At 41.6% G+C, this 27,311-nt stretch overlaps 1 protein-coding gene across 2 annotated transcripts in view; it reads left to right on the top strand.

Annotated features, from left to right (window-relative positions):
* CNTNAP2 (contactin associated protein 2) overlaps positions 1–27,311 on the top strand; it is a 1,948,817-nt gene that overhangs the window by 1,274,406 nt on the left and 647,100 nt on the right. For both annotated transcript variants that reach the window (XM_027075690.2, XM_053217934.1), the window contains one exon: positions 17,478–17,678. In XM_027075690.2, coding sequence (XP_026931491.1) covers positions 17,478–17,678 — 201 coding nt within the window. The remainder of the gene's footprint in view (positions 1–17,477; positions 17,679–27,311) is intronic.

Raw genomic sequence — 27,311 nt, 5'->3', positions numbered from 1 at the left:
GCGTGTGTAACAGTATGTAAGTGATACCACTGGGGCAAGGACATGCTTTGAAATGCTATCTAAGGGGCGCCTGGGTGGCTCAGTCGGTTAAGCGTCCGACTTCAGCCCGGGTCACGATCTCGGGGTCCGTGAGTTCGAGCCCCGCGTCGGGCTCTGGGCTGATGGCTCAGAGCCTGGAGCCTGCTTCTGATTCTGTGTCTCCCTCTCTCTCTGCCCCTCCCCCGTTCATGCTCTGTCTCAAAAATAAATAAACGTTAAAAAAATTAAAAAAAAAATGAAATGCTATCTGATGTGCTCTCTTTCCAGAGCGTTCCCTTCTCCATCCCTTTTCTATCCTTGCTAAGGGACTCAGGCAAGTCTTGAGACTAAGTCTGTTGTTCCAGGGAAGGGAGAGTAGGTATTCCCTGGAAAGAAGAGTTCTTACTCACTTTTGAGCCTCAAATTAGGCTTATAGAAACTCATAGCCAGACGGCCATTTTAGAGGAAGAAACGATTTTTCTTGAACTTCTAAAGCTACGTTGTATCACAGTCAAAACAGATTAAAGTGCGCTTTTGAGAAAGAAAGAATACGGCTAAAAACAAGTTCATGCCGCACAAGTGGGAAAAAACCCCAACCCTCTCTGTGGATGGTGCGTGAGAAAGAGAGAGGGAGGAGAGGAGAAAAGAAGAAACAAACAAGCAAACAAACGTGGAAAGGAATGAGAAACAGCCGATGGGGATTGAAGTGGAAAGAGAGTGAGAGGCAGAAGAGGAGAAACAGAAGACCCTCCTCTCCCACCTTCTGCTTGGATGAAAATCCCGAGCGTAGGGAGAACGGAGAGATATCCACGTTGTTTGCAGGCGGCTAAGAAAGGGAGACAGGTAACCTGGGAGAAGTTCCATACAAGGCTCTTTAAACCAAGAGATTATTAATACACCCATAAATGTTCACTCTTCTTAACGCGCCACTTTCTCTCCTCTCACAGCCAGTAAACTTTTCACGCATCCCCTTCTTACCTTTGTGACTCATGCCTTGATTTAGTGGCCCCGATCCGTATTTGCCATCTCTCAACCTTAGCATTCAAAAGATTCACCGATTTATGCCTGCAATGGTATTGTTATGCCTTCTTTTCTAATCTCCAAAGAAGCCTCGTTTTGGAAATGTCATGCAGGTCTGGATATAAATGTTACTCTATCCGATGTGTAAGTCATACTTCTGAGTTGAAAAAGTTTCAGGATTTTTATAGGGACACTTAAAAACGTTAGGTGGCTTGAAATATTCCCTGCTGATGTACATCATCTCATTTGCAATAATGTATTCGACGGAAGCAAATGATCTTCTGAAGAGTATTCATCTTGCTTCCCATTATAACTTACAGCCTTAGCTCATTTCTCAAAATGCTTTTCCAATTACAGCCAGCACTTGATCATTTGAGCGCACAGCACTTAACCTGAACAATTCTTGCGGGGCTATTCCCTTTTGCCTTGTTACCTGTCCTGAGACCCTCGGAAGTTGGAGTTGCTGAGGGTAGAGTAGGGAAGACACTGAGGGATGCACTGCGGACATGCCCTGTCTGACTGCTAGAAACTTACACAATTTCACTGACCTCAGTCTCCTTTGAAGCCTCTGCAAGTTAGGGTCCCCAAGCCTTGTCCTGGGCTTGTCTTGCTCTTTCTACACATTCCCCCTCAGTTACTTCTTTTAATTTCCATGGCACTGAATACAATCTATATGCTGCCACACAGATGTCCACCTCTCCAGCTGTGACCTTTATTCTAAGCCCCAGATGCTTATATCTAGTTGTTTACTTGATACAAACATTTAACTGTCTCCTGGGCACCTCAAGTCTGGCTTGTTAAAAATGGAGCTTTTGATCACTCCACCAGCAAAAATGTGTTCTTTCATTTACCTGTTTATTAAGCCAGAAAGCTGGCTGGCATTCATCCTACATCGTCTACTTCTTTCTGCCCCACCACCCGACTCTGTCTGTCTCTCCCTCCCTTCCCCCCCTCGACTACCTGCCGGATCCAACCCATCAGTAATTTTTTTCCTTTTTTTTTTTTTCTATCAAATGTATTTCAAACCCATGCACCTAACTTCTGCTGCCAACACCCTAATTCTTGGTACTGTCCTCTTTATGCAGGGTTTTATTCAGAGCTATACATGGCCTGTCTGCTTCTACTCTTATCGACTCTTACCTGCTCTGCAAATAACAGCCAGACTGACCTTTGAAAAACAGACATTGGATGTGTTGCTTCCCTGCTTGGAACCTCTCCAGGCTTCCTATCATACTTTGCATTTTTCTGAGGGTCTCACACCCTGCACAGGAGGACTCCTCAGCATGACCGACCGCACCTGCCTCCTTCAGTCCCCTCTGCTTCCTGAACCCACCTTTGCGCCATTTTCTCCCTCTGCCTGGAACTTTCCCCTGTTCCACACTTGACCCTGGCTCCCTCGTCCCCACCACCAGTTCCTTCATCTTTTAGGACCAGTTTAAATACCCATTGAGCCGAGTTTGCCCCTGTTTGCCCTAGGGGCTTTCCTCTCTGTTACTGTTTAACACTGTTATCTGGTTATTTCCTTCAAATCACCTATCTCATTGAGTTTTCATTCAATTTTTTTTCTATTTGATCTCCATTACAGTCTCTGAAAGTCAAGGCCAGGTCTGTTTTATTCACCATGAACAAGCTTATGGCTTAGAGGTCTAGAGTAAGTGGGCATGGTTATTGCATGAATGAATGAACAGATGAATGAACGAACGAACTTTGGTGATGCCCACTGATACCATACAAGTTAGATAAGAAATACCTTAAGCTCATCTCAGAGAAGTACCTTTCTCAGGTTTAAATCCTCTCTTTTGGATTCCCTGCCCCACATCCCACCCCCACACCACCTGCCGCTACAGACACACATAACCCATATTCCTTCATAAGCAGCAGGGACTGTTCTCAGCAAAAGTGGGAACTTCAGATTTTCACATCTGACTCTCATTAGCAATTCAGAAATATTTATCAGGGGAATCTAATCAGTTGATTATTTCTTCCGCTTCAGGCCTTTGCGAGGCACCTATGTCTTGCTCCGGTCACTAACACCATGTTGTCCCACGGTGAGTGTTGATCTGGAATAATAATACCCAAGGCTTACCAGTCCTCAGCACTGCCAGCAACAGTAGGTCAAGCAAATACCAGAATGGCTGGCACCTCCCTATGACTGTCCTGAGGTGCAAGGCAGTGCAGGAAACCACTTACATCGTGGAGTGGGAGAGAGGAGTTCTAAGGATCATTAACTATATCCACATTGGAAGCAAAAGGCATGAGGCAGGCATCCCACACCCCTGTGGGGTAATTGCAGCTACATGAGAGCCTTGCCCCCACAGATCAGCACTCCATACGAAGCACACCCTTTCCATCCGGTGCCCCCCCCCCCCCCGTAGGCCTCCCCAACATCGATACACAAGTCCTAGGCTGTGAGCTTGTTAAGGATATCAACTATCTGTGTCCTCCATTTACCACCATGCTGGATGAAACTGTCCAACGTAAGGCGATGTTATGAGGACTCCACTGCTTTCCTCTTTTACCTGGAATACAGGATTGGAGTAAAACACTTGGTCCAGGGCGTAAAGGTGATTGGTAGGTATAACAAAGGACCACCGAATGGATGGGTGGCTTACAGTAAGAGAAATTAATTTTCTTATCGTCTTGGAGGCTGTACCTCAGGGGTCAAGTGGCCACAGGGTTGTGTGCTCTCCGCAGGCTCTAGAGAGACCCTTTCTTAGCCTTCCATCTTCTGGCAGTTGCCCTACTCAGCATTCCTTGGCTTGTGGTTACATTACTCCAATGTCTGTTTCATTGTCACACGGTGTTATGTCCGTATGTCCACATTTCCCTTTTTACGAGGACACCGGGCACAGGATTTGGACCCATCGTAATCCAGTTTGACCCCATCTAAACTGGATTACGCCTGCAAAGACCCTATTTTCAAATGAGGGCACATTTACAGGGTCTGGGAGGTCACAGATTTTGTGAGAACGCTCTTCAGCCCAGTACGGTAGGTTCGGCTGGATTCATAGATGTCAGATAGCACCTTGCTAGTGTTTCTCGGGTTTTTATATTTGAAAACTTTGTACTCACCACAGTAGGTGAAAATCACTCAATCGGAGAATTTGAGTATACCTGTACAAAAAAATTGCAGATGTCTGTCAAAGTCTATACTTAGATTATGCTCTTTGCTCATGCAGGAAATGAGAAGGGACCCTGGGCTTGGGTGGGTTACATCCTCCTCTGTCATCCTCCACTGATTTGTCCTATTACTTGATCACTCCTTTCGAGCTGTCATCTCTCAGTTTCAATCCCGTAGGCTTAAAAATCCTATAAAGCTAGTGTTTTTCTTCCTTCTTTCCGCTTTCTCACTTGTCACTTTTTCCGAAGGGTCAGTAACCTTTTTCTGTAAAGGGCCACAGAGTAAATATCTTAGGCTTTGTGGGCCACACGGCATCTGTCACAACTATTTGACTCTGTCTTCATGGGGCAGGGCAACCAAAGACAGTGTGTAAACAAATCAGCCTGGCTGTGTCCCCGTAAAACTCCATTTATGGATGTGGACGTGTGAATTGGATACAAATTCCATGCGCCATGAAATATTCTTCTTCTTTCGACTTTTCCGTCCATTTCAAACTGTAAGAAGTGTTTCCACCTTGAGGACTTTACAAAGAGGAGGCGGACTAGAGCTTCCCAGTCTCTGCCACGTCTTGTTCCTGATCACTAGGTAACCCACCTTCACCTCACCTTTTATAGCATAGATCCCATTCTGCATGCTACAGAATGTTCCAGATCTCTTTTTCTCTTCACTTTTTGTCCTTTTCCTCTCTACTTCCTTCTTCTCTCCCTCCCTCCTTCTCTCCCTTCTTCCCTCCCTCCCTCCTTCCTCCCTCCCTTCCTTCCCTCCTTCCTTCCTTCCCTCCTTCCTTCCTTCCCTCCTTCCTTCCTTCCCTCCTTCCTTCCTTCCTTCCCTCCTTCCTTCCTTCCTTCCCTCCTTCCTTCCTTCCCCCCCTCCTTCCTTCCTTCCCTCCTTCCTTCCTTCCACTTGCCCCCCTTCTTTCACTTCCCCCTCCCACTGGTTACTGTGTTTCCAAAATAAACACCCACTGCCTCTAAATTATATTTGATAATTGCACATTAATTATTTTAATCATATCCTATTTTCTAAAAATGGAGGGGTGGTGATAATAGGTCATGTCAATATTCATGAGACGGTCATTCCCTTATCCAAGATAAAAAAAAATAGGCTTTAAAATCTCTACATGAAATAAATAAAAATTGTAAGAATCCCTTGGTTATTGTGAGAAGTGTGTGTTTTCTCTGCTGGGTGATCAGCCTCCAAGCATATCCAAAATTAGAATGCCGTATGAGGTCCTGGGTGCCCATAACCCAGCTTCTACAAGTTGCCAGTGACAGCCAGTTTTGTTTCATTGGTCTCCCTCTTGCCCACCATGGAATTACTTTGAAACAAATCCCAGGCATCAGTGATATTTTAGCCTGTATCTATGAAAGATCATGGTTCTTTTTTTAAAAAGCATATCCACAATCACATCATCACAGCTAAAAACCAATCATAATTTCTTAATGTCTTTAAATATCCAGTGTTCAAGTTCCCCAATTGTTTCATAATTGGGCAGCCTCCATTTTGTGGGTCCCAGAATATGAATTAACTTTATCATGCCTGATACTGCTTTGTTGGCTCAGTACACATTTATTGAGCACTTGAGTCCCCTCCACCAGGTATTCTGTTAGATAATAAGGATTAAGCAAGGACAGTGATGCCCACATTGCCCTTGGCAACTTAACAAGTGGTGGCTACAAAAAATATGTTACAAACATGCTATGAGAAATGCAAACCCACTGGTAAACTTAGATTTTTAGGAACCAGATGGAGATGGAAGGACATCTAACTTGAACTTGGTGTGGTACTGGGGATTGGGAAGTGGGCAGTATTTTCTGCAAAGTGCTTACCATCTGAACCCTGATGGACTAAGAGCCAGGGCAGGTGGCTGTGTTTTTGGATCAGGGCAGAACTTGCTTCGTTGAGAGTCAGCCTAGGATTTAGGAAGCTTCACAGAGAATCATTTTTAAAAAGTGAAATCACCTAATACATTTGTACTTCTGTTGAAATGAAAGTGAGAACACCAGTTCCACTCCTTTGTATATGTTAACTATGATATTTTAAGGGTTTCTTTCCCTAAAAAGTTATTTCTAGCTAATTATCCTTACCAAGGAACTTAATCTGTCAGACTGTCTTGCTAATGTTCCTCACAATGGGGTCTGCTTCAGTGAAGAGAAACTGACTTAATGGGGAAAATTAAATACTTAGAGAAGTTGATTATTTGGGGATTTTCTTCCAAGGTGATAAATGTCATCTGTATCATCAGCACAATTTTTGGGGGGACGCCTGGGTGGCTCAGTCGGTTAAGCGTCTGACTTTTGGTTTCAGCTCAGGTCATGATCTCATGCTTTCATGAGTTCAAGCCCTACTTTGGGCTCTGTGTTGACAGCATGGAGCCTGCTTGGGATTCTCTCTCTCCCTCTCTCTCTGTCCCTCCTCCACTCGCACTATCTCTGTCTCTCTCAAAAATAAATAAAGAAAAGAAAAAAAAATGTTAATGAAGCCTCGTGCCTGGCTTGGAAGAAGGGAGAACAGCCACAAATCCTCTAATGGGAAGGATTACATACACCACAGCCCTTAGTGTCCCTAAAGAGGTAAACTGCTAGGATATGTTTGATCTCCCAAAATTTCAGGGAGCAGTGATGTGAGCTTGGGTCAACATGAAAGGAAAGGTCATGTGGTAGGATTCTGTTCTGTTAATAACGAATCCAACTGTCATTTCCAATGGTATGTTTTCTGCTATATCAAAGCTTCTCGGAAACTTCAGGAAGAATGTCCTTTCTCAAGTTAGCCTGTTGCAAGTTAGGTTTAAACTCAGTGCTAACAGAAAATAAAATTCCCCAACACTAAAATATACCTGAAGTACAATACTGGAGAATATTAAAGCGCCACTGTGTTAAAGAACTTGGTGTGGGTGATAGGTGGGTTTATGATTTATACACTAAGTCTTACTGCTTGGATTATTCTGGCCGTTGCCTGAAAATTAGCAGTTACTTTTAAAGGTTGTACCATAGGGGCGCCTGGGTGGCGCAGTCGGTTAAGCGTCCGACTTCAGCCAGGTCACGATCTCGCGGTTCAGCCAGGTCACGATCTCGCGGTCCGTGGGTTCGAGCCCCACATCGGGCTCTGGGCTGATGGCTCAGAGCCTGGAGCCTGTTTCCGATTCTGTGCCTCCCTCTCTCTCTGCCCCTCCCCCGTTCATGCTCTGTCTCTCTCTGTCCCAAAAATAAAATAAAAAACGTTGGGAAAAAAAAAAAAAAGGTTGTACCATAATTCCTTACTTTGGGTTCCTCCTCCACTAGGTCTTTGGTGGCTTTAACGGCCCTCACTCATCTTTGTGTGCCCAGGGCCTAGAACAGTGCTTGGAATACAGCAAGGTGTTCATAAGCAAAAGTCCCTCCGCTCCTGACATTCTTGTCATGGAAGGAGGCATCCATGTACTTAGCACACGACCCTTACTGTCTTACTCTCCACCCTGGATAGAATTGGTGGTGGTTTTAAGATGCTCATTGCACCTGAGGTATATTCTTATGTTGCTCTTTTAAAAATCATTGCGGTTCCACCTCTTGCAAATACCGCAAGTACAATGCCAGTACTCCGTAATCTCCGATATCGCTTTGATTTTTCACCTGTAGACACTTTCTCAATGCGTAATGTTTTTCTGAAGCTTAATACTGTCGCGTTCTCTAGCGTGATCTATAATCCCATGAACTATATTTCAAATGGGTACTTCATAGGAATGATCAAAGATGATAGGGATAGAGGTTTGTTATAAACTAAATGAAGAAAGGAATAAGGTATATAATGAGCACAATATGCATTGAACTTTTGCAGACTGCTCGGAATTTGAGATGCACCAGTAAAAAAAGGTATAAAAAAATTCTCCAGCGTAGTGGAGTTTACAGGCTTTGAGGCAGGTGGGGGTGGGGTGGAGAGGCAGACAACACAAAAGAAGCATCGCAAATAAGTAAGCTATATACTATGTTAGAAGGCCACATGTGCTCTGGGACAACAAATAGAGAAGGTGAGGGGCAGTGTGGGTTGTAACTTTGAATAAGGCAGGCAGGGTGGGCCTCAGGGAGATATGCCAGTTGAGCCAAGACTAAATAGAAGTGAAAGAGTTAGTTCTGAGACCAGGGGGAGATGCCTTGAAGGCACAGGAGACAGCCAGGCCCCGAGACTGGGCCACCCGTCAGAGCCCAGCAAGAGGTAGACCAGAGTGGGAGATCATTATTTCAAGTGATTTTTTTTTTCCGCCTAGAGTATATAGTACGTTTCAAGATATTTTTTAAAATAACAGGAGGTGTTATCTTTAAAGGTCCACAGGAATGGTCAGTCACTGATCCTGGGTGACATTTACTTAGTCCCAAGTTGGAATTGAGATCAAAATCTAATTTCTCTTGTAAGCAACAAGAACCAGAAAGCAGGTTTCTCTTGCCACACCGGGCAGAAAACTCCTTGTTGCCACAGAGATGAACCCATGAGGGTCAAACACATGCACCACATCTCTACCTAGTGTGAGCTCAAAGGGGAGGGAAGATTAGCTTGTCTAAGTGCTGACAGAAATGCAGTCAATAACTCCGGCCGTATTGTGAAAGAATTTTAACATCCCTACGATGGAACAAAACCATTAACAAATCTCCTTCTTCCCAGAGAATAGCTAATGCCTTCTTAGTAAAAAGACACAAAGAAGCTCCAAATTGTTCTTCAGGTGGGTGAGAATGATCCACCAGTATTTCTACATGTTCACAGCACTCGATTTGTCATCCATCTTTGGGCTGGAATTGTGAGCATGAAAATGATCAACACTTTCCACCACCCGCAGAACGTCATCTGTACTTTTAGCTCATTTTCCCGGTGCTTCCTGCAGAGGCCCCATCTGCTTTACATACCTGATTTCTCCACACGGGATGAGAGCTGCTTATGCCTTCTGAGCCCGTACGGAGCTACCATTGTGAATGGCTTGAACCACCCCAGCCCGCCATGGTGAAATGGCCCCTATGTCATTGGAGGCTAGGCTACAGAGATGCTTGGAATGCTCACACAATAGGTACTGGGGGGGAGCAAAATGTGATACTGAATTGCTAATACTTTAAATTATGTCAGCAGGGTTATACTTATTGAGAAAGTCTTCCAAACAAAATAATGATCTAGGAAATGGATGGTCTTCAGACTTATACTCTGGAGAGACTGATGGGATTTTCAAATAGATCCTCTTACAAATGACTGAAGAAAAAAGAAAAAAAAAAAAAAAGAAAGAAAGAAACCTGTATTACAGCCTAACCTTATGCTGAGTCTTTTTATCTGAAAGAGTTACAAACAATTCTGTAAAAATTAATACTTTAAACAACTAACTACAGGTGGCTCACTATTTAAGAAATTATTTTGTGACTTAGTGAAACACACACAGCTCAGGTAAAATCACTAATATTTCCTAGATTATTACTTTGTAAATCTGGATCTTCATCTAAAGTTTACATGAAATAAGGTATACTTTGATTGTTTGTTTCAATGTGAAATATTTCTAGCTTATATCCAACACCCAGAGTAGGAAGTATGACATCAAATATAAAATTAAATTAAGCACATATATATCCCTAATCTTATTCCCCTTGGCTCGTCCATGATCTTAGAGGAAAAGCTTTCCACTTTCCATTGTTGAAGGTGATGTTAGCTGTAGGTATGTCATACGTGGCCCTGAAGAAATACTTGTAAAGTATGAGTTGATCTTTTATCTCCGCAGGTTTTCAACACCTACCTGTGACCATGCATTAGATCGTCCAACCCGTGCACAATTGTCAGGACTCTGGAATCTTATATTTCACTATTCCAGACCCTTCAATTTCCAATTGATCTAGAGCCCACCCATTAAATCCTTTTTGTCTCCAAAGTACTTGGTCTTAACCGTAAGAAGAATAAAATGGGTCTTACCCTACCCTTCATGTGGCTCATCACTATTTAACCTTTCTGATTCACCAACAGTGCCATACCTACTTGGTCATTTCACAGCTTTCTAAATCTGGGCCACATGGACTTTCTGTAGGAACTCACAGTGTCACGGTGCCCTATGCACATCTCTGTTTTAGCACTTGTGTGTGATCTGTAATTCCAGGCTTACTGTTCTCTTTCCATCAATGGACTACAAGCTTGTCGAGGACAGGAATTCAAGTCTTTGTCCTTCTCGTATCCCCAGAACCTAACCGTGATGAAAACGGTCAGGAGCTCAATAAATAGCTGTGAATGCGTGCAATATTGAATTATATTACTGTTTTATGGCATTTTTTTATGTTTAATAGGTTGTATATTGTTGTCATTTAAAAAGTCTGCTCTCTGAAAATTAGTGGGTTCCTGTGGGGAAGACAATACAATTTTTGATGTGTCACCAACCATGTCACCACTGGGTCAAAGGGATGAAGAGTGAAAAGAGCACTAAATCCAGATTTAGGAGACAAAGTCTCCATTATTTTGCCACTAACTCTTATAGTTATTTGGGCAAGTGACTTATCACTCCTGAGACTTGGCTTCTGTATCTCTAATAGAAGATGATCACAATGGATGTTCTCTAAGATGTTTATGTTGATGTTATTTGGGATTCAAAATTTTTCACATGAGAACATGGCTTCCTTCAAATGGTAGGCTTCCTGCCTTGGATATGTCTTCCTATAAGGCTGCAAATTTTTTTTATGTTCATTTGTTTTTGAGAGAGAGAGAGAGAGAGAACAAGGGAGGAAGGGTAGAGAGTGAGAGACACAGAATCTGAAGGAGGTTCCAGGCTCTGAGCTGTCAGCCCAGAGCCTGACACGGGGCTTGAACTCACGGGCTGTGAGATCAAGACCTGAGCCAAGGTTGGACACTTAACCAACGGGGCCACCCAGAAGCCCCAAGACTGAAATTTCTGTAGCATTTAATTGGACATCCTTACTCATATCTTGCTCATAGTTAAGGCTCAACCATTATTTGATGGAATCAGGATAAGAGCCATTAAGACTCCTGTGCCCAAACGAAGCCACAGATAAAGTTATTGGAATGCAGTTTACTAGAGGAGAAATTTGAGGATATACAGAATTGGGCCCACTAGTTTTATCCAGCAGGCCAAGGTTTACATGCAATATGAAAAATCTTGGGTGATAACATATACGATAGTTCATTTCCCATTGTGTTATCATAAGAGGGAGAAACCCAAAGTCATTCCTGAAGTGTAACTGTAATAGGTACAAGGACTTGTAAGAAATTTGGACTGCAAGTTGATGTTGGTTATGCCCCTCTAAGTTACATGTACCATTTTAAATTTAAGTAGTCTACAGTAGTCTCTTTTTTTTAAGATTATTTCAGAGTTCATATGAATAAAGGTGAGAAAAAAAAGCTCTCAGATGAACAAATAAGTCCTCAACCAGTACCGGTGATATTGTTTGAAAATCAAAAACACTTAGATGCATATGCAAATGTATAGGACACGCAAATTTCTTTTTTCTACTGGATTCAGCTCCAACTGGACTTTTATTACAATATGCTCTATAATGTGAACTTCAGATTGTATATGGGTAGCATGGAAAAGAGTCAAAAATAGCCTATACGTGGTAAAGAAATTGGTTATGTCCTGGGAGGAGTTATTCTTTGCTTTTTTTCCACTGGTCATTTCCTGACTATCAGTTCCTGGTCAGAACTTCAGCCATACGGCGACTTGAGTCCTCATGAAGTGAATTACTTGAGAATTAACAGATAGGATAAGGATGTGGGGTCACTGGCATAGTAGCAGAGATTTCTAACGTCCTCATGTCAATATAACTAAGCTGGGTAATCTTGAAGACCCTGTTTACTGCCAAGGAGAGGGATGTGTTTCCACAGTATGCTCCGTATGTTTCCCAGTATTTGAAAAATATCATTATATTGTCTGTATTGAAAACATTGTACAGTGTGACAGTTTTTAAAAATGTGATTACGTGATGAGACAGAGAGTAAGCTCTCAGCGATCACAGAAGGCACTTTCATAACACACTAATCCAAAGAGAGTATTTGAAATACACTCGCTTATCAATTGCTTCTTCATAAAAATGAAACAGCCATACATAGTGGTTTCTATTTGCATTACACCCATACCTGATAATACAGATTATATAAGTTATATATAAACACATTACAAATATGGGAATAGGATTCTTAATTTTTCACTTATGATACTAGCAAAGGAAACTCTATGCAGTATAACTTTCTTCTAGATGGTGGATATCTGCAAAATTGTTAATATCCATTTGTCACTGAAGATTTAATGGCTCCAAAGGAGCCATTGCGATGTGTAATAGGCAAGCATTAAAAAATAATTTGCAAGATGCATCAACAGTAATTGCTTTCTGCCATTAAAATAGAGTTTACAGATTTCCTTTTATAATGCCATGACAATGTAAAAAGTTTTAAATCTTTATCTATGCACACACACATGTTTTTCAAGCCTTCTGAAGTATATAATTTTAATGAAATAAAGGATAGTATGTCAGAGAATAAGTTTAAGCACGCCACATTAACTTGCTCCAAACCTTCCTGTGCCAAGGACTTCCCATTTCACTTTGGGGTCACACACCTCCCCCATCCCCATTAACACCTCGAACTTTAATTCCTGCTATTCTTTCCTTCCTCACTCACTGGCCTCCTTGTATACCTGAACAACACCAGAAATATTCTCAAGCCAGAACGTTTTCATTTGCCCTTTCTCTGTCTGGAATACTTTTACCCGGACATTCACACGGCTTGTTGGACAATGATCTTATTTATTCAGATGTCACATAGTGAGGCTTGTTGTGCTGTCCTCAGTCTTTAAAAATGCAGTCAGACAGGGGCACCTGGGTGGCTCAGTCGGTTAAGCATCTGACCTCGGCTCAGGTCATGATCTCACAGTTCGTGGGTCTGAGCCCCGCATCGGGCTCTGTGCTGACAACTCAGAGCCTGGAGCCTGTTTCCGATTCTGTGTCTCCCTCTCTCTCTGCCCCTCCCCTGTTCATGCTCTGTCTCTGTCTCAAAAATAGGTAAACATTAAAAAAATAAATAAAACTGAAAATGCAATCAGACAAAGAAAAATACCATATGATTTCACTTATATGTGAAACCACTTATATGTGGAATCTAAAAAACAAAAGAAACAAAACAGAAACAGACTCCCAGATTCAGGAAACAAACTTGGTTACTGTATGGGTTGGGGTTGGGGGATGGGCAAGATAATTGAAGGGAATTAAGAGCTACAAACTTCCTGTTATAAAATAAGGAAACCATGGGGATGTAATGTACAGCATAGGGAATAGAGTCGATAATATTGTAATTACTCAGTATGGTGACAGGTGGTAACTAGACTTGCCATGGAGATCATTTCGCAATGTATCAAAATACCGAGGCACTATGATGTGTACCTGAAGCTAATAGGGCATCGTATATCAATTATACTTAAAATTTTTAAAACTGCAATCTACACATAGCCTGCTCTTCCATTCTCCAATGTAGTTTTTCTCACCATTATCAGTTGCTAACTACATATATTTTAATTTTTTTGTTTATTATCTGTTTTTTCCCCCACTAGAATACAAGAACGTAAATTGCAAACACTTAGAATTTTGTTTTCCTCTGTGGTTCCCCTAGTGCCTAGATCCATATCTGACCCATAGTGGATACTCAGTACTGTTTGTTGAATGAGCGAATGGGCTATGAAACAAATATAAAGAACGTGGTGCCCAGAAGATTGGCACAGAAATGTGTGTGCTCAAATGCGTGGGTGTAGGGTTTAGGGCCAAGCAGTCACTGGAACCAAAATGTTAGCAACTCATCAATATTAACATATTGGTTAATATTTTTAAAGTTATTGACAGAGACCGTAATGGGTGACCATTTTATTTTACTTGCTTAATTAATGTTTGCCTTTATGAACATCATTTTGTGTAAATTAAAAAGGGGCTTATGATACTTGAGAAAGGGTCAGAGTAGAATGCTGTTTCATTATGAGTTAAAGAATGAAAGTCATGGAATATTGGAATATTGCCATAGAACACAGACATGGTCCTGGTAAGGATTTTTTTTTTTTTAAGTAAATAGCGAGTAGTGTCAAACATTTGAGAACTCTATACTAGAGGCTGATTTTAACAGAAAAGAGATAAAGTTCACCATATTTAATTAACAGATCTTTACTTAGGTGAAGGTAAATGCGAAGGTCTGGATATAGGTGACAATCCGTTTGCGGTCAGAATCATGTCAGAAAGAGACAGAATTACTAGAACACATTGTATTTTGTTGCTGTATCAGAGCGGCTGAAGGAAGACAGTTCTGATCAGGCCAAAGGTGAACGTGGAAAACGATCATCCTATCCCATGGAAAACGTGTTACTACATGGGCACCGTACTTGAACTTGCTTTAGTTGGTTTCAGAAGAGCAAAGTGGAAAGGATTCTAATACAGAGGCACATTGTAACTGATGAAGGGAAGTTATAGTTTAGAAGGACGTGGCTCGTCCAGGGTCCCTGAGGAAGGTCAGAGCCAGAACTTGAACCAAAGTGATTTAAGAAGTTCCTGGATCAGGTTATTTGTGTTCTATTTATGTTTTCTTAATTCGTTTTATTCAATGATGTATTGTCAAGGTCTCTTATGTGTAATGACTATTCTAACCACTGTGCATACAGCATTGAAAACAACCTCTTCCTGGGGCACCTGGGTGGCTCAGTGGGTTAAGCATCTGACTTTGGCTCCGGTCATGATCTCACGGTTTGTGAGTTCGAGCCCCGCATCGGGCTCTGTGTTGACAGCTCAGAGCCTGGAGCCTGCTTCAGATTCTGTGTCTCCCTCTTTCTCTCTCCCTTCCTGGCTCTCTCTCTGTCAAAAAAAGGAAACAACCCCTTCCTCCTCCCCTTCTAACGTAGACGGACAAACAAAATGAAAATGGGCACTCAGCTGGAGAGGGATAAATACTATGGAGAAAACAAAGCCGGACAAGGAGATAGGAAGCAGCTGTGGTGGAGGAGGGGCTCAGCAAAGGAGAAGTTGGCTTCAAGGCAGACCTCAGGAGGAGGAGGGGTGACCCCTGCTGCTATCTAAGGAAAGAGCTAGAGCACGGGCTCCAAGATGGGCTGGCCGTCAGGCTTGAGGGATGCAAGGAGCTCGGTGTGGCTGGAGCTCCAAAAACAAGGGGGACATTTGGAGAGCAGGAGGGAATAGGGCAAGGTAGAGCTGGATCGCGGAGAGGCTCTGGCTGTTTCAACAACTAGTCTTTTACTCTGAGCAAATCCCCCCCCCCCCCCCCCCGGGCCACGTGAGGGCTTTGAGCAGAGTATCCGAGTTTGGCGTATTTTGGAAAGGCTCAGTGTGGCTTCTGTGTGGAGGGTAGGTGTGAGAGTGCAGGGGTGGAAGCAGGGGAGGGGTGGAAGGGATTGTGTGATGTGGGCAGCAGGAGGTGGGGGCTTTGACCAGAACCGGTGGGGAGGTGGAGGTCAGGTGCACCCAGCTCTCAAATGTAGAAGGCAGAGCAGACAGGATCCACAGAGAGGTTGGATGATGCGTGTGGAAGAAGGGGGGTGGGGGATGTAACGGGAACTCTGAGGCTCCTGTCCCGAGCAACTGGAAGAACTGAGTTGTCATTTGCTGAAATAAAGAAAACTATGTGAGGGACAAGGTCAGAAGGTCTCTTTTAATCTTTGTTCCCTTGTAACTTATTTATTTGTGGAAGAAACTAGATTGCGTAACCTGTAGAGTTTCACACTGCAGAGATTTTGTGGACTCTTCCCTTGGATCTCACTTAACATAGTCCCCTCCCCCTGTATGTCCTAGGAGCTGGCAGTGAGGACTGTAAGCGCGATGAAATTCAGGTTTGATGTGGGCCAACACTGCCTGCCATGCAGCATTGTGTTCCAATCCCACCAGAAGGCACAGCTCCTCTGGTTGGTTGTAGTACCAGCCGTGAGTACCGTTGCTTAGCTCCTTCTCATCAGAAGTTCCCAAACGATGGTCCTCTGGTTCCCTCAGTTAATCTTCATGTATGAGCTGAAGTACGTCCGTAAAGAGACCATTAATTATGTTACAGAACATGCAGGTAAGGTAGACTAGATGCTTGATTCTTTGTCCTTATTTCCTAAAATTCAAAACAATGAGTTAGTTATCTGGCATTTCCCACAGTTAAACATATCGTTTTATTTTCATGAACGCCTGGAATTAAACATACCAGATGTATTTTATTCCATTGCAGGAGATTCTTAGTGATGTTAAAATCATCCTTCTCTGTTCCGGGGGGGGCTTTGAGCTGCCCTCCGTTTCCAGTAGCTCATTTGTTTCTATGTGATGTTACGTTCCAGGCTTATCTTGTACATTTTCAGCCCTGGAATCAGTCACTTCACCTGGCCGCCCGGTTTTCTTTTAATGAAAAATCCTATTGGGTGATGACAATCTGGTGCCACAGGTTGTCCTTGTTTGGGGCCTTTTCCAGTGGTCAGAGCTAAGACATAGGTCTACATTTTTAAAAAAGAAAAATTATGGGTTCATAATGATGCTTCTAATTCAAATTCAGGAGTACATAGGGTTATATTTCAGACTCATCAACCTTACGTTTGCTTCTCCTTTTCGCACATGGAAATTTTCAGGGTCCAAAACATCAAGGTAATTACTCATTTGTGTTGTTGCCCAGGTATAGAGCATTTCAATAACAAGATGCAGGGTCCAGGTTCATCCAAAAGGTCAGGTGAAAATATTTGTTGACAAGATGAGGGTGCGTTTTCTGATTAGCGCAAACAGCATAGACAAAGATTCTGAGGCCTGAGAGAGCACAGTTCCTTTCAGAAAGCGCAGATACTGTTGTATCAGAGGTGTGATGGGTTAGAGCGTCAGGAAGGAGTGGGAACATAGTGGGCTGTGGATATTAGTATCAACGGGAGACATAAGCTGTCCGTTCTGTGTGTTCCGGAGGTATCTTGCATTTGTTCTTAATAAGAAATACTTCGGGACACCCGGGGGCTCAGTCGCTTGAGCGTCTGACTTGAGCTCAAGTCATGATCCCACAGTTGGTGAGTGCGAGCCCCACATCGGGCTCTCTGCTCTCAGCATAGAGCCCACTTGGGATCCTCTGCCCCCCTGTCTCCCTGCCCCTCCCCCGTTCATGCTTGCATTCTCACTCTCTCTCCCTCTCAAAAATAAACACTAAAAAAAACCCATTTCTTTCTACTTTGTCTGTACAAGCAGGACTTCTCGGATAGAAGTTTAAGGTTAGCTGTCCTCAACCCTGTTCTACGTTGAGTCAGGGAAGGTGGAGCCCAATTATTTTCGGCCGCTTGCAGAAGCATTTGTGTCCTAACGACCCGTTTTCATCGTTATGTTTCTCCCCACAGAGGACAAAGTGTGGACCATCGTGTCTCACGATTTGCAGATGCAGACCACGGTGGCGGGCTACAGCCCAGAAAAATACTCCGTGACGCAGCTCGTTTACAGCGCCTCCATGGACCAGATCAGTGCCGTCACCAGCAGCGCTGAGCACTGTGAGCAGTACGTCTCCTACTTCTGCAAGATGTCCAGGCTGTTGAACACCCCAGGTAGGCTGTGAATGGAGGGTTCCTTTTAATTACTGTCCCAGCTGGTGCTTGGAATGACCGCCACCACCCAACAGGTGTGATTTAGCATCTCCCAGTCCGGCCTCCCCAAGTGCAGGCAGCTGTGACCAAAGTCAACTCGCACTTGGTTTGTTTTCTGGAGAACGAAACTGACAAAGTACGATGTTAAGGAAAAAAAAAAATTCCCTGGTCTGCAACGTCCAGGTTTTTCAACTTTCCGCGCCTACTTACGTGCACGAGTGTTTCTGGTGCTTAATGATCAGTCGTGGCTTCAGGCAAAGGTGTCTCCAAGCCTCTTGTGAACTTTCAAGCGATGCCCTCTGAGCTGTTCAGTTGTGTTTAAGGAGAAGCTGAAAGGCCGCCCGAGATGAGTAGCGTGTAGCACAGCGATAGAATTCAGAGCCCTTTGCTGTCTGCAGTCATTTAACAGGATCCGTTTGTCTCAAGGAGCTCGACCTGATTGTTTAGGTGTGGGACGGCTTGCTTTTAGCGATGCATCCGAGTGTGTGTGTGTGTGTGTGGGTGTGCGTGTGCGTTAAAGGTATAAAAACTAGTGTCCAAAGGATGCACTGGAAATAGAGATCCGTGTGCTTTGGGGTTCTTGGCCACCAATCCAAGACGTTGACAGAAAACGAAATCCCTCCGTCTGTAGTATGACAGAGCAGAAATAAAGCATGCGCTCTGACCACACTTTTCAGCCGTGCCGCTCTCCAGGTGTGCGATTTGGGTGGCGTTGATTGAACTCGTAAGCCTCAGTTTCCAGTCTTTTTCATTCAGATAGGAATCATAATGCATATTGCAGGTGAGTGAGAATTTAATAAGTACGTGTACTAAATGCTGACTGCAGGGTTTGATCCACTTAAGGACTTTATAAATAGCAAATAGCGTACTGATTATTTGTAATAGTAAGCAATAGAAGTGACATCATGCCACATCACAGACCCATGGGCTATTTGATGCCCCAAATCGGTGTTGGATTAGAGGCAATATTATGTGGAATAGCTTACAAAGAAGAGTTCTAATAAAACATTATACGGTATTTTGAAGATTTGCGTGTATTTTATGCGCTGAAATTATAGACAAGTGTAACCTCTAGAATCTAATAGTAAAATCTAGGGGCGCCTGGGTGGCTCAGTGGGTTAAGCATCGGATTCTCTTTTTGGCTCAAGTCACGGTCTCACAGTTTGAGTTTGAGCCCCACACTGGGGCTTGGGAGTCTGCTTGGGATTCCCTCCCTCCCTCCCTCTCTCTTTCTCTCTCTCTCTCAAGATACATAAAAATTAACTTTAAAAGTAAAATCTGTAAAAAAAAAAAAAAAGTACATGTGGACACGATTGGTTCAGACAATTAGTGCTTCTGCTGTTTGAAGAAAGAAGAGATGATTGTGGCTGGGGTGTTGAGGTGCTCAGAGGCAGAGACACAGTTTGAGGACGTTGAAGGAGGGTAAGCCAAAGGCTAGTTTCTAGTCTGTTTTTAAGCAGTACTCAGTTACATTTCTAATAGTAAGTTCGGGGCGCCTGGGTGGCTCAGTCAGTTAAGCGTCCGATTTCGGCTCAGGTCATGATCTCACGGTCCGTGAGTTCGAGCCCCGTGTCGGGCTCTGAGCTGACTGCTCAGAGCCTGTAGCCTGTTTCGGATTCTGTGTCTCCCTCTCTCTCTGACCCTCCCCCGTTCATGCTCTGTCTCTCTCTGTCTCAAAAATGAATAAACATTAAAAAAATTAAATAAATAAAAAAATAATAAGTTCAACACACTAAATCAAAGTCAGGAGTTCACTGCTAATCTGCACAATAGCAGACTATTTTCTTGGGATTCCAGATATTGTGTTTCCAGACATTTGTAGATGATTATTGTACATAATAGATTATGCTCTGAAAATAAGTTTATCATATGCTGCTTGCCTTTGAAGATGTGTGTGTGTATGTATACATATGTATATATACATAATTATATATATGTATATGTATATACATATATATGTATAATTTTTACTCACAAGAGATTAGTGCTTAATAAATGTTTGCTAATTGGAATGAACTGAAAATACATCATTATATAATTTTAACTGTTATATCTCATCCTACCTTCGGGCAGTTGGTTTAAACCCATGTGTGCATCAGAATTCTCAGATCTGTCAAAATGCTGATTGCATGGCCGTATTCCTGGAACTCTCATTCGGTAGAACTTGGTTGGGACCCACGAATGTTTGCTTTTAAAAAACATTCAAGAGTAGTTTTGTGGACCATACACTAAGAAACACCATCTTTAATTTAAAGCATGAAGGTCTCTCATGTTAGACTTTAAGGTTTGAGTTCTCCATGGTGGAGAAGATTAAAGGAAATATTAGAGCTTGTCTAAGCAATTAAACAAAAAGGGCATACCTAATTTCCTGCTCCTTCAGCTAAACCAAACTGGCACTGTAGTATTTTTTAATCCTTTGCATAGACCAGTCTCTAAATGTTACAGAGTGAATTTCCGCCCACCCTTTTTTTTTTTTAATGTTTTATTTACTTTTGAAAGAGAGAGACAGCACGAGCAGGGGAGGGACAGAGAGAGAGGGAGACACAGAATTCGAAGACAGGCTCCAGGCTCTGAGCTGTCAGCACAGAGCCTGACGTGAGGCTCGAACTCACGGACTGTGAGATCATGACCTGAGCCGGAGTTGAACGGTTAACCGACTGAGCCACCGGGGCGCCCCATTTCAGCCCACCCTTCTGAGTCATTCTTCATCCGCCCAACTTCTGTTTTCCAGGCTAGCTAATCTGTAGAACAGCTGAAGCAAGGAAAAGGAGTAGTTGGGGTAGCGAGTGTTTCCGAATGATGGCATTCTGTATATGTCCAAATAAGAAAGAACACAATTTAATAAAAATCTTTAATTTGCTGTTTTAAGGAGCTAATGTTTGCTGTAATTGGTTTTTTTTTCCTCCTTCCTGGTAACATTCAATTTTAAATATCCATTTACTCGTTCTTAACTAAGACTGAATTATATTGGAACTTCTGTAGTACTCCTTGTGACATCTGTTTGAATACAAAGTATATTCATTATAGTCATGGCAATTAAAATGAATATCAAATGAGTTTGTAATAGCTATGTACTTAAAATGTTATTCTTTATTTTAAGAGCCTTACCCTCAAGAGTTCATTTGGGTCTCTATAGTTTCTAATGATACTTATGATAAAGAGTTGTTTGTATGCATAAGGACCTCATTTTTATTTTGATAAATGTTTGGTTGTACCATACCATTAGCTAACCAATGTAGAATTACTCATCATTGGTTTCTTGCAACTTTACAAGGGTAGTGTAATATATTTCTTGCAATCTTATCTCTTCTTTTTATTACTACAAAATTTAAAAATGGAATCCATTTTACGGTAATGATTTTGCCATTTTTTATGGTCATATCTGTTCTTGCCATGTAACTATTAATTCAGTTGTCCTTATCAGCTTTATAAAAGACACAGAAACAAGACAAATAAAGTTATTTTATTCCATAGAAGAGCCTGTTTGGAGTGAGGCATACCAACTTGGGAATGAACAAATTGTACTTAATGAAAACCATTAATGGATATCAAAAACCAAAAGGATATTAGCATGTTTTATATTTATATCCCCAGAACTACAAATGTAGTAATATCTGAACTTACAAAGGCAAAAATGGTTAAACAATGAAATCTACTTCTGAAATAAATACCTTAAGAACCTGAATTTGTTAAGCTAGATACCAAGAGAAAGTTTCATTGCATCCCACTTGAGAAATGTCTTAGTCAACAATCTTAATATTTTAGATAAAATATTTCCCTGTATTTTGACAAAGACCTACTAGCCTGCTTTTAAAATTCTTATTTTCATATCTTAGATGCACTGTTGCCCTATATTTATTTTATAAAACATTGTACTTTCTAATTAAGAATTTTTTTTATTGTTGAGGTATGTATTCCTTACATCTATAAAGATTTAATTGTAGAGGTATAAAGTTGATATGATTCCTATTTCTCTGACTATACTTAGTGTTGTTTTCTTTGGTTTCCAATGTTTCACTTCCTTTAATTTCTCAATGTAGTCTTATTCTATTCTCGTAAGTCATAGTTTTATTGCTTCTTTTGTTGAAAGAAGCAATATAAATTATCCATGCTTTGGGGTAGTTTACTATTGGATTTTGTATCTATTGAAAAGGAATTATGTTCACAATTTTTGCCTATAAAGTAAGCTGTGTAAAATTCAATATACTTTGATGATACTAAACAGTGATTTAGTGGCATCCAAAGGACAAGAAAACATGACTCTAGTATTATAACTTATAACCTATTTTTAGAAGAAATTTCTAAACTTTGGTGAAGTTATTAAGAAGGTGAACTTTCCAAGTTGGTGCTATGCCTTGTAAGAAGCCATGATGTTTAACTCTTGAAACAACGTAGATAAAAACATTGCTTGATTGCCACTAAAGACTAACATTTTCATTGTGTCTAGTCAGTATATTAATTCAAAGATGAATAATTTAGCTAATTAATTGTGTTAATTATTACTAAAACTGGAGGGTTTAATTAAATGGGGCAAGCAAGGAAGGTAGAAATAACTAAAAGGTAAAAGTAGCGGATTAAATCCGGTAATATTCCACACCCAGGCAACTAGACTGTCCATAGAGGACATTGTGGTTAAAAGGGACAGAATGGTCACAGGGAAAATAGAGGCTATTTCAGCAGTATGGATAGGAGTTGATGAAGGCCTCAGCTGGAATAATGGTTGAGATCATCAATCAGTCCAAAGATATTTATTGTTTATTGCATATCAGGAATTGTGACCTATAAGCTGACATGTGGATTCATATGAGTTGCCTAAGAAAAAAATGGCAGGGAGAATTCTCGGTTAGAGATATCAGAATGTGCAGTGTTTATGAGATGGACGTCAAAGGACACATACTTGGAAAGACATGAGAATGGCTGGAGTAGAGACCTTGAGGGTGAGAGATAGAAATATGAAGGAGGGGGGCGCCCGGGTGGCGCAGTCGGTTAAGCGTCCGACTTCAGCCAGGTCACGATCTCGCGGTCCGTGAGTTTGAGCTCCGCGTCAGGCTCTGGGCTGATGGCTCAGACCCTGGAGCCTGTTTCCAATTCTGTGTCTCCCTCTCTCTCTGCCCCTCCCCCGTTCATGCTCTGTCTCTCTCTGTCCCGAAAATAAATAAATGTTGAAAAAAAAAATATGAAGGAGAGTCTCTGCATGACCTTCAGGATTCCACTCAAAGGGCCAAGGGAATGGTTTTCAGTGGGGGATTCCAGCTGTTATGTGAAGAGTAGCATGGAGGGATGACCAGGTTTGCGGGAAGCAAGCCTCCCGCACAGTGCCACCAGAGAATGGACGAGACTGAATATCTGAGAGGCTCCCTGGGCATTAAGAGGGAAGACTTTCTTTAAAGTGTAGGTAGTAGAATCAACATGAGTCATGATTGCTTACCTGTGGAGTAACTTCAGGATAACTTTAGAAGTAATCTTCCCCTCTACCCAGGAGTGAAGGTAAAATGGATGACTAGAACGGTTGTAATGTCTTCATAAGATGACTCAGAGAGGTCATGGGAAGAGCAAGGAAAGAACATTGAAGGAAAGAAAACACTAATTTGAACAAGTCCTTAAAGGAGAGAGTGCAGCTCACCAACAGGACTCCGAAGTAATGATCACAGCAGGAGGAAGAAAGCTAATAATGGGGAAGCTAAGGCAAAGGAGTATTTAACAATACAAAAACAAGCAAAAATAAGTGAACACAAACAAGAAACTCGAGACGTGGGCAGTGGTGAGACATCGTACAGAGGAAGCCAGGCCTTGGCTTTGGCTGTCGGGAGGCCACTGGAGATTCATGGTGGTGGGATCTGCTGGGCAGAGCCACTGAAGAATGAATAAAAAAAGCAAGTGAGGGTTTTCAGGAAGTTCTATAGTAAGAAGGGATGGCTGAACACAGAACCACTGTTTAATCGGAAGACAGAACTAAAGCAAGGGTTTGGGAATTGTTTGTATGTTTAAAAAATGAGAGAATTATGAGTAAGTTTATACATGGAGGAGACAGTAGAGCAGATGAGGCTAAAGATGTAAGACAGAAGGAATGTAAGAGGCCTCAGAAGAGAAAAAGGAATATGAAATTTGCCCTGGCAAAAAAAAAAAAAAAAAAAAAGAGAGCATCTGCTCTGAGACGGGAGATAAAGAAAAGTAGAGATTTTCATTAAATTCTATTGACCAAATACCTTTCTTGACCTTTTATCTCCTTTACCTCTCAGAGTTATGTGGTAGATTTTATTATCTCCACTTCGCAAAATAGGGCTCCGAGAGGTGAATGGACTCGCTAAAAGTCATTGTGGCTAGACGTGAAAAAGCTGGGTTCAAATGCCAATCTGGCTTCTCCCAAGCCTCGCCTGCTGACTCCCTCAGGTGAGCCCCAACACATGGAGAGGTCGGTGCCTTCCTGCCAATGGGAGGATAGAGCCAACCCCAGCGGGATGTGCACCCATCCCGTCTCTTCGTCTCTTCAACCACCATGAAAGAACATTTTCCTTCTTGCCATTTACTTTGTCCGTCTCTGATTAGAAATGCTCTTTGCCAAGTGACCTTTGGTCAAGTCCAATATTTCTGATTAATAAATTAATCTGAAGGTCGCATTTATTGAGGGTAGCTTGACCTGTACTAAAAGAGTATGGCATTTCAAGGTGCCAACTTTTTGAGCTTTGAGGTGTGACTTTGAAGAACATTGACCTTCTAGATCTTGATGAAGACTTTTCCTTCTGCCATTTTATTCTGTGAGTGCCCATGTGTAGCTTCGTTCTTTTTTTTTTTTATGACTGAAATAGGAGTAAAGGACATGTTGAAGTAAACCTTATATCACACTGTAGAATTTGGAAATGTCCTCATATATTTAAATCACATTTTTTGTTTGTCATCTTTAAAATTATCCATTTCAATGACATCATAAAATGAAGACAAACCTAATTGATTACATTGTGTACCTTACGTAGAAAATACCTCTCCTAAACAGGATGCTGAAAAAGAAGAGAGTTTTACTATAAAAAAGTCTCTTGGAAATACCTGAACTTTTATTAAGAAACATTCAACAAACATTTGTTGAATACAGAATATTCTTCTAGATGCTGTGAGAATGCAAGGAGGTCAAAGAATAGTTTTGAAATAGCATTTCCCTGAAAATACAGACAGAAACTTTTTTTATAATGAAAATAAAGTCATTTTGCATATGACATAAATACTGAAGGGATTTTACTGCTACATCTTGGATAAAAGTTTGAATAAATTTAGAATTCATGACAACTTCTAAAATCATTGCTATGTGCATTTTGTACTGAAGGGAAGATCGGAAGTTATTTGGAGAAGCTTAGGAACGAGAGGAGACAGGAGTTTTGAGTTCTAGGGGCCAGTGTATAGTTCAGGTTCAACCAGAGAAATAAAACCAGTAAAAATATTTATGTTTAGAAATTTATTGCAAGGGATTGGCTTATGCAGTAGTGGAACCCGTCTTGGCAAGTTCACAATTGGGGCACACTGTCAAGAAAGGCAGACTGAAACTCGGAAGAATGAGAAGAAGCTGCTACCCATGGGTAGAATTGCTTTTTCAAGGAAGACTAAGTCTTTTCATCCTTTCAGCTGATTGAATCAAGTCCATCCAGCTTATATGGCGCCATCTCTCTTACTTAAAGTCAACTGATCATGGACTTTACTGACATCTGTAAAACACCTGCCTAGCAATCCCATGATTAGTGTTTGGTTGAATAACTGGGCACTATAGCCCAGCTAAGTTTGCACATTAAACTGATCATAATAGTCAGCAGAGATTATATTTTTAAATGAACAGCTGAGAAATCTGTCTCTAGAGTAGCAATGGTTTATTCCCTCAATTGTGCAACATGTAGCTCTCTCAGTCAGATAGACAGAGGAGATACACCTGGTCAAGGTGTCGGAGGACCTTTCATTCTCCTATCTCTCCATTTATGATGAGGGTACATGTGAACCTCGTGTCATATTGCCAAATAAGATTTGGCATTTTATATGGTTACAGCAATGGCGATTTGAATAGATCAAGTAAATCAACTTTACTCAGGAAGATAAGTCAAATACCAAGATTTTCCTTTCCTTTGTGTTGTTTCAAAAAACATTTTTTTTAATTTAGTATTTTAACCAAGATAGCATGTGTCCACCAAGGATGTGGCAGTGTTAACTCATCGTTCACTCAGAGCTCTACCTAAAGGGAAGCATCTCCGTTGATCCAAATAAGCACACTCCATATCCATAACCTTAGGAAAGCTGTAGAAAAGCTCCCTCACTCCATCCACATTCCTTGACAGTATTTTTCTGTTTTACTTTTCTTATAGTTGAATCAAACCCCCCATTGCCATGCAAACTAAAAGTAATGTTACAAAAACTCAGAGAAAGTTGAAAGAACTCACTTTTTTTTAGAACGGATATGAACGAAATAATACATGAATTTTATTTCAAAGACTGTATGTCTTCCAAGTTTTGTTATTTTCCCACCCATGAATGCCAGTGGAGGCTGTTATCCTGTTCGCCTATCATTTACCAAAAACAGTGACTGAGTAGTTTTTATAGGACAGTGAATGATGTTGCAAAGTGTTAGTGGACTGGGAATGCCATAGCTATTTTGTCTTCACTCTGTAGCTTAGATTCTCTTAAAGAAAATAACTTTTTTTTTTCCTTTCTCTTGGTTCTGGATCTGAAATGCAAACTAAATGTACTGGCCTCTATCCTTGTATAAGTTATACTTAGTTATACTTAGATAACTTGTATTTTAAAATCTCTCAGGGGCACCCGGGTAGCTCAGTTGGTTAAGTGTCTGGCTCCAGCTCAGGTCATGATCTTGGGGTCCGTGGGTTTGAACCCCCCATCGGGCTCTGTGCTAACAGTTCAGAGTCTGGAGCCAGCTTCAGATTCTGTGTCTCCTTTTCTCTCTGCCCCTCTCCCATTCATGTTCCATCTCCCTCCCTCCCTCCCTCCCTCCCTCTCTCTCTCTCTCTCTCTCTCTCTCTCTCTCTCTCTGTCTCTGTCTCTTTCTCTGTCTCTCAAAAATGAATCAATGTTAACAATTTTTGTTTAATCTTTAAATTAGATTATGGTATAAATGAAAGGAGAAATGGCATTAGTGTTAATTAAAGGCTTACCATAGACATTTATACATCTTGGCTCAACCATCCATCTCCAAACTTTATAATTTTCGTTTTATAACTAAAGAAATATATAACTTTGGAAGGGTTAATTCACCAAAGGAAAACAGTAAAAATGATGCTAAGAGTCCAAACCAAGATTAAAATCTAAGCTTTTGTGCCTCTAGATCTACATACTATGTATGTATGTATTTTCTACCAGTATCTTAAAGAGAGGAGGAAGGGAGGAGAGAAAGGTGGGGTGGGTGGGGGAAGAAAAATAAGGAAAGAGAAAAAGAGAAAGAGAATGGAGCCACCTCATAAGCTGATGGGGGGAAAAATTTTATTTTTTCCTAGAGTGCAAAATTAGAATGTGCTTTTAGCACAGTTAAAACAGAAGGCTGAAGCATTTTTGTTAAGCAGGAGGCCAAAAGGGACATTTATGAGAGCTGCAAATGCTTCATTTTGAAAA

This window comes from Acinonyx jubatus, chromosome A2 (assembly GCF_027475565.1).
Source record: "Acinonyx jubatus isolate Ajub_Pintada_27869175 chromosome A2, VMU_Ajub_asm_v1.0, whole genome shotgun sequence".
Lineage (NCBI taxonomy): Eukaryota > Metazoa > Chordata > Mammalia > Carnivora > Felidae > Acinonyx > Acinonyx jubatus.
This window is presented reverse-complemented; position numbering and strand designations above follow the sequence as displayed.